This window comes from Camellia sinensis, chromosome 8, assembly GCF_055761805.1.
Source record: "Camellia sinensis isolate YWXY chromosome 8, ASM5576180v1, whole genome shotgun sequence".
NCBI classification, from domain to species: domain Eukaryota; kingdom Viridiplantae; phylum Streptophyta; class Magnoliopsida; order Ericales; family Theaceae; genus Camellia; species Camellia sinensis.
In genome coordinates, this window is record NC_138968.1 from 136,130,501 (window position 1) to 136,139,274 (window position 8,774).

Sequence of the window (8,774 nt, forward strand, 5' to 3'; positions counted from 1 at the left end):
GATGTTGATAACCCATCAGTAATTCAAGGTATGTTAATCCTTATGAATTCTTGGGTTAAAGTATTATTTGATTCTGGAGCTTCGCATTCTTTTATATCCACTGCATGTGTGACAAGTTTGGGTTTAAAGCCAGAAGCGTTAGAGATAGCTATGAGTGTCGCTTCACCCTTAGGAGGTCAAACCCGAGTAAATCTAGTATGTAAATCTTGCGAGCTAGAAATCTCCGGTTCACATTTGATCTGTGATCTAAGAGTTATGGATATGTCGGATTTTGACGTCATCCTAGGAATGGACTGGTTGTCAGTTCATCGAGCCATTATTGATTGTTACTATAAGACAGTGACAGCATCCTCCCTTAACGGCACGAAAGTCCAATTTAAAGGGGATAGACAAGATTCTCTAACTCCAACGTGTCACAAGTCGCGATGGCATGATCAACTAACTGGATGGTTGGCGAGCCTAATTTTGGAAGATGAAAATCGAGAGGATCCAGGATTACCCCATGTGGTGTGCGAGTACGCTGACGTTTTCCCTGACGAATTACCAGGATTACCTCCAAAACGAGATGTAGATTTCACGATTGAGCTTCAACCCGGGACTTCACCGATTTCAATAGCACCACATCGTATGGCGCCAGCTGAACTTCGAGAATTGAAGGAGCAGTTGCAAGAACTGTTGAGTAAGAAGTTCATCAGACCAAGTACGTCCCCTTGGGGAGCGCCAACATTATTCGCAAAGAAGAAGGATGGGACCTTAAGATTGTGCATCGATTATCGACAACTAAATCGAGCCACCATAAAAAATCGATATCCCTTACCCAGAATTGATGACTTGTTTGATCAATTAAGAGGTTCAAAATGTTTTTCCAAAATTGACCTTAGGTCGGGATACCACCAACTTCGTGTTAGAGGAGAAGATATACCCAAAACTGCATTTCGAACCCGTTATGGCCACTATGAGTTTGTGGTAATGCCATTTGGTTTGACAAATGCTCCTGGGGTATTCATGAGTTTAATGAACAAAATCTTTACCCCCTATTTGGACCAATTTGTGGTAGTATTCATTGATGATATTTTGATATACTCACGATCGGAGGAAGACCACGAGCAACATCTGAGGACCGTTTTGCAAATTCTAAGAGAAAACCAATTGTATGCTAAAGCTAGCAAATGTGAATTTTGGCTAAAGGAAGTAAAGTTCTTAGGTCATGTTGTATCTGAATCAGGGATATCAGTGGACCCTGCTAAAGTAGAAGCAGTGATGGGGTGGAAACAACCTAAGAATACGTTTGAGATTCGTAGTTTCTTGGGATTAGCAGGTTATTATAGGAGATTCATTCAGGATTTCTCCAAATTAGCCAAGCCAATGACACGCCTAACGCAAAAAGGAGTAAAGTTTGAATGGAACGAAGCGTGTGAGCAGTCATTTCAAGAACTCAAGAAGAGACTGACAAGCGCTCCAATATTAATCATACCCGAACGTGACGTTGGGTACACTGTTTACTGTGATGCCTCTAAAGAAGGGCTAGGTAGTGTGTTAATGCAAAACGGGAAGGTAGTGGCTTACGGATCAAGACAATTGAAGAATCATGAGAAAAATTATCCTACTCACGATCTGGAGTTGGCGGCTGTGGTCTATGCACTTAAGACTTGGCGACATTACCTTTATGGCGAAAAATTTGAGATATTTACCGATCACAAAAGCTTGAAGTACTTGTTCACACAAAGAGATTTGAACATGAGGCAGAGACGCTGGATGGAGTGCCTTGAAGATTACCAATTCACCATATCTTATCATCCCGGGAAGGCTAATGTTGTAGCAGATGCACTAAGTCGAAAGACAAGAGAGATTGTAGCCAACATATCAATTAAAGAATGGGAAATGGTAAGCACTGTGAATGAGTTTAAGTTACAACCAGAGACTCAGAATGGGATGGGTAGGTTGTTTACAATAGTTACAACACCCCAACTTCTTACCAAAGTGTTGGAAGCCCAAAGATTTGATCAGGAGACCGACTCCATCAAGGCCCGATTAGTGTCCGGGGAATCTTCACCAGATTGGACGCTCCATCAAGATGGTAGTTTAAGGTATTTAGGTAGAATTTTTGTGCCAAACATCGAACAATTAAGAGAGGAAGTACTTAAAGAATTTCACCATTCGGTTTTTGCGGTTCATCTGGGAGGAAATAAGATGTACCAGGATCTTAAGCGACAGTATTGGTGGAGTGGAATGAAGAAGGACGTTGCTCAATTCGTATCTAAGTGCTTGACGTGTCAGCAAGTGAAGGCAGAACATCAAAGGCCGGCAGGGAAACTCCAACCTTTACCAATACCTAAGTGGAAATGGGAACACATAACAATGGATTTTGTAACGGGATTACCCCGATCGCCGCAAGGCCATGATGCAATTTGGGTGGTGGTTGATCGATTAACTAAAACGGCACATTTCCTACCAATAGGACCAGCAGGCACACTCGAATCTTTAAGTCGATTATTTATTCGAGAAATCATTAGATTGCACGGAGTACCAGTCTCAATAGTGTCAGATCGTGATTCTCGTTTTACGTCACAGTTCTGGCAAAGTCTGCAAAAGGCCTTGGGTACAGAGTTGTGTTTTAGTACAGCTTTTCACCCTCAAACTGACGGTCAATCGGAAAGAACAATTCAGACTTTAGAAGACATGCTTCGAGCTTGTGTGATGGACTTTAAAGGTAGTTGGGAGAAATATTTACCACTAGTCGAATTCTCTTACAATAATAGTTTTCAAGCAAGTATTGGTATGGCACCGTATGAAGCTTTGTACGGACGGCCTTGCCGATCACCAATATGTTGGACAGAAGTCGGAGAAGCACCTCTTTTAGGGCCAGAGTTAGTTCAGGAAACTACCGAGAAGGTGAAACTAATTAGGCAAAGGCTTGAGACCGCTCAGAGTAGGCAGAAAAGCTATGCAGATCAAAGGAGAAGACCTTTAGCATTTAAAGTTGGAGATCATGTGTTTCTGAAAATACAGCCTCGCCGAGGAGTTGTTCGTTTTGGAAAGAAGGGAAAGTTGTCACCTCGCTTCATAGGGCCTTTCGAAATTTTGGACAAAATAGGAGAAGTGGCGTACCTGAAAGAAATATTGAGAGAGTGATTGAAAGAGCTAATACACTCTGTGATTCAATTGTGTATTAAACATGAAGAGAAGGCTCCATTATATAGGAGAGCTAATACAACATCATTATGATACTACATTATGAAAGAAAACATATAAAAATAAAAAGTAGCCGAAAGTTGAAGGCACTACCTAAAGCACTACAATAAATCATCTGATGGAGAAGCATTAACTATTAAATATATATTAATGATATAAGCATGCAGCTGGTATTATTATATTAACAAATAGCTTGCTTGATTTCCAATACTCCCCCTCAAGCTACGTTGTAGCTATTAATCATTCCCAATTTTTCCGTCAGATCTTCGAAGTGAACGCGAGCAAGAGCTTTTGTGAGAATGTCAGCCTTTTGATAGTTTGTTGGAGTGTAGCTGACTTGAAAAACTCCTTCTTCAATCTTTTCCTTGATAAAGTGTCGATCTATCTCCACGTGTTTCGTTCGATCATGATGAACCGGATTCTTAGCTATACTGATGGCGGCTTGGTTGTCGCAGTATAAAACCATGGGATGCTCAGATGGAACCCGTAATTCTTCTAACATCCTGTTCAACCAGATTCCCTCACAGATACCTAGTGCCATAGCACGAAATTCTGCCTCAGCACTACTACGGGCTACCACTGACTGTTTCTTGCTTCGCCATGTAACCGCGTTCCCCCAAACAAACGAACAATAGCCAGAAGTTGATCTTCGATCAGTCAATGAACCTGCCCAATCTGCATCTGAAAAAATCTCAATTTTTCTATTTGTTGTTCTTTGGAAGAAGAGACCCTTTCCCGGTGTCCTTTTTAGGTACCTCAATATTCTGATCACAGCAGTCATGTGTTTTTCGGTTGGATTATTCATGAATTGACTGACCACACTAACAGAGAAGCCGATGTCTAGCCTTGTATGAGAAAGATAAATGAGTTTTCCCACAAGACGTTGATATCTCCCTTTATCACTTGGTGCACTACCGTCACTTTCTTCCAGTTTGATAGTTGTGTCCATAGGTGTGTCTGCCGGCTTGCATCCTAGCATCCCTGTTTCATTCAGTAAGTCTAGAACGTATTTACGTTGTGAGACTGCTATACCTTTCTTTGACCTAGCAATCTCCATTCCAAGAAAGTACTTAAGGTTTCCAAGATCTTTAATCTCAAATTCCTGTGTTAGGAATTTTTTAAGTAAGCCAATTTCCTCTTCATGATCACCTGTTAGAATTATGTCATCCACATAAACAATGATAATTGCCAATTTCCCTCCTAGGGAGTGCTTCACAAATAATGTATGATCGGATTGACATTGAACAAAACCGTACCCTTTCACTGCCTTAGTGAACCGTTCAAACCAGGCCCTGGGAGATTGTTTGAGACCATACAAGGATTTTTGGAGTCTGCAAACTTTGTTGAAATTTAATGTTGTCTCAAGTCCAGCAGGAATGTCCATGTAAACTTCTTCCTCTAAGTCACCATTGAGAAAGGCATTTTTCACATCAAGTTGGTGAAGTGTCCAATCGAGATTAGCTGCCAAGGATAAAAGTACACGAACAGTGTTGAGCTTGGCAACTGGAGCAAAGGTTTCTTGATAGTCAATGCCATAGGATTGGGAGAATCCTTTGGCGACCAACCGAGCTTTATAACGTTCTACATTACCATCTGCCTTGTGTTTTACTGTGAAAATCCACTTACACCCAACTGGTTTCTTACCTCTTGGAAGATCAGTAATTGTCCAAGTACCATTCTTTTCCAGAGCCCGAACTTCCTCATTGACTGCCGCCTTCCACTTCGGATACTTGAAAGCTTCCTGAATATTCCGAGGAATGGGTATCTCCGTGATGCTAGAAATGAAGGCACGAAACGAAGGTGATAGCTTATCATAAGAAATAAAGTTCCCAATGGGATGCTGAGTACATGATCTAACTCCTTTTCTCCAAGCTATGGGCATATTAAGAATACTATTTTCTAACTCAGAATTATCAGTACTATCTGTGGGAGGAAGATTGTCACCTGGAATGTTACTTGGATTAGAACCCGGTTCAGCCTCGTGGGATTGTTGAGAAATTGCTCCTTCCTCCGTTTCCTCTTGGATGTGCTCATTATCCCGCAAGTCAACAATGAACTCAGAATTTTCGGCAGGTAAAGATTGATTCAATGACTCAGGAGGTGTGGGATTTTTGGTGGTGATGGATGGCTCACTAAATGACTCAAGGGTCCAAAATTGATATTCCTGGGTTGGAGTCTCCCCCTGAAGAACGATTTTAGGGTAGTAAGACTGGGTTTCAAAAAATGTGACATCCATGGAATTGTAGAATTTCCTTATGACCGGAGAGTAACACTTATACCCTTTTTGATGTGACGAATACCCAATGAAGATACACTTGAGCGACCTAGGATCAAGTTTACTTCGATACTGTTGATGGATATGAACAAAGACAGAACACCCGAAAATTTTTGGTGGGATAGTGGAGATGAGGCGAGTAGTTGGAAAGGATTTTAGGAGAAGTTGACAAGGAGTTTGGAATTGTAGTACCCTAGATGGCATCCTATTGATAAGGTAGGCTGCTGTAAGAACAGCTTCCCCCCAGAAGAATTGTGGAACATTTGTGGAAAACATTAGCGATCTAGCAACATCTAACAAATGTCTATTTTTCCGTTCAGCGATGCCATTTTGTTGTGGGGTGTCAACACATGAACTTAAGTGAACTATCCCTTCTTTGGCTAAAAATTCTCCTAGAATGGAGTTGAAATAGTCCCGAGCATTATCAGATTTTAGAATTTGGATTTTTGACTGGAATTGTGTCTGAATCATAATTTGAAAATTTTTGAAAATTTGGCTTGTTTCAGATTCGTCTTTCATGAGGAAGACCCAGGTTAATCTAGTATGATCATCTATGAATGAGACAAACCACCTAGTACCAGTTACATTTTTTATTCTTGATGGACCCCAGATATCACTATGAATTAGTGAGAATGGACGAGACGCTTTATAGGATTGAATGGGAAAATGGGACCGTACATGCTTAGACAATTGACAGATTTCACAATCAAAAGGTTTTGGAGTTTTAAATAATGAAGGAAATAAATGCTTGAGATACATAACATTCGGATGACCTAAGCGATAGTGCCACAACATAATTGCTCTATTGTTATTTTGACACGAAACCGAAAAAGAACTACCACGAATTGCCGTTTGAGGTTGTTCCTGTGGATAGTGGCGTTCCTTAAGGATGTAGAGTCCAGAGCATTCCTCAGCATTGCCAATCGTCTTCCCCGAATCCAAATCCTGAAATTCATAATGAGTGGAGAAAAAATTAGTAACACACCTCTTTTCCTTAGTGAGTTTACTAATTGACAATAAATTACAGTCCAAGTCAGGAACAAGGAGAACAGAGTTGAGAATAAGATTCCTAGACAGCACAACTGAACCTATACCAGCAACCTTTGATAGTGAACCATCTGCTATTCAGACCGTTAAATTATTTTGACATGAGCTATATGTATCAAAAATTGTTGCATCTCCCGTCATATGATCAGATGCTCCTGAGTCCACAATCCAAGGTTTTTTACGTTTCTTACCAACAGTAAAGGCGTTCAAAGAATTACCTTTGTGAGCCAAGGTTCCGGATCCAATGATGTGGTTGGAAGACGAACCAGATTGTGACTGTAGTAGTTTCTGGAGCATCTCCATTTGCTCCTTGGTGAAAGGGCTTGCTTCAGGTTGTGGTGATCGTTCATTTGTACCTACATGATTACCTCGTCCTTCTTTCTCAAGAGGCTGACGTGGCTTCCAATCTGCTGGCTTTCCATGAATCTTCCAGCAAGTTTCTCTCGAGTGACCCGGCTTTCTACAATGATCACACCAAGGCCTACCTCCTTTATTTTTCTGACGGTTGTCAATAGGAGCGAATTGAGTCTTAAGAGCCGAGCTTTCTGCCATATTCAATTGTTGATGGGATCCCATCATGAGTTTTTTCCGGCTTTCTTCGCGACGGACTTCAGAGAATGCCTCTCTAAGGCTAGGTAGCGGTTTTACTCCCATAATTCTTCCTCTGATTTCATCAAGATTTGTGTTTAATCCTAACAAGAATGTAAACACACGCTTCCCTTCGACAATCTTTTTATACAACAAACCATCAGCAACACACTGCCAGTTATGAACCTCAAACGTATCAAGTTGACGCCATAGACGAGTAAGGGTATTGAAATATTCAGTTACCGTAAGATTGTCTTGACGTAAATCGTGGAGGGAGATTTCAAGCTGGATGATTTCAGATGTGTTTTCCTTGTCTGAAAACGTTTCTTTTGCCATGTCCCAGATCTCTTTGGCAGTATCAAATGACAGAAAATTTTCGCCAATGTCAGTGGTCATAGAGTTGACGAGCCACGACATGACCATGTTATTTTCAGCTATCCACCTTTTGTAGGTTGATGCTGTGGTTTCTGGTAGTGCTGAGGCTCCGGTGATGTAGTCGTCTTTCTCCTTTCCCCGTATAAACATTAATATGGATTGAGACCATTGCAAATAATTTTGCCCATTCAGTTTATGGGCGGTGATCGGAAGATGAGAGGTTTCCATTTGATGAGAGGATAAAGATGATGAGATGATAATATCAGAAGAAGAGGAGGATGAGTCGATAGCCATTCCAAAAGCTGGACCGTATTTAGGCATGAAATAGAAGAATAGATTTGAGTAGAAGAGAGAGACAACAAAAAAATATTGATGATGAGACAGGATTACACCTGCTCTGATACCATGAAAGAAATATTGAGAGAGTGATTGAAAGAGCTAATACACTCTGTGATTCAATTGTGTATTAAACATGAAGAGAAGGCTCCATTATATAGGAGAGCTAATACAACATCATTATGATACTACATTATGAAAGAAAACATATAAAAATAAAAAGTAGCCGAAAGTTGAAGGCACTACCTAAAGCACTACAATAAATCATCTGATGGAGAAGCATTAACTATTAAATATATATTAATGATATAAGCATGCAGCTGGTATTATTATATTAACAAATAGCTTGCTTGATTTCCAATAGTACCGTTTGGCTTTACCGCCTCAACTGGCTGGAGTACATAATGTTTTCCACGTCTCTATGCTACGGAAATACGAGCCACACCCTTCTCACATCATCAATTGGGAGGAAATTAATCTTGATGAAGACGTGACATTTGAAGAAAAGCCTGTCAAGATTTTAGATCGTCGCGAGAAGAAATTACGAGGCAAAACTATACCATTGGTTCGAGTTCTCTGGAGACATCGTGGGACGGAAGAGTCAACGTGGGAGCGAGAAGATATGATACGTATCAATTACCCTCAACTATTCGAGTCTAAAGGTACGAATTAATTTCGAGGACGAAATTTTCTTTTAGGAGGGTAGATTGTGAAAACCCATCTTTTAATTATTCTTTAAAGAAAATTTATTAATTAATTTTGTCTACAGTCTATCTGAATTATACATTAGTGTAAAAGTTAGTTTTAAATTGACTCAATTCAATCACTAACAAGACATTATTAAGAATAATAATTTTGTGGGTGTTCAATATTTGTTGTTTATAAATTATTTTAATTATGATTCAATATAATAACTATTCTTACTAAATACCTTAGTTAAAAATCTTAGTGTGTCAATTTT

At 40.1% G+C, this 8,774-nt stretch overlaps 1 protein-coding gene across 1 annotated transcript; it reads right to left on the bottom strand.

Moving 5' to 3' along the window:
- Window positions 1-7,158: 7,158 nt before the first annotated feature.
- LOC145798085 (uncharacterized) lies at window positions 7,159-7,771 on the bottom strand. Its single transcript, XM_082885552.1, has 2 exons — window positions 7,261-7,771; window positions 7,159-7,178 (listed from the first exon to the last, which is right to left on the bottom strand). Exons 1-2 carry the CDS (start codon window positions 7,769-7,771, stop codon window positions 7,159-7,161), a joined length of 531 nt encoding a protein of 176 aa, XP_082741678.1.
- Window positions 7,772-8,774: the final 1,003 nt, after the last annotated feature.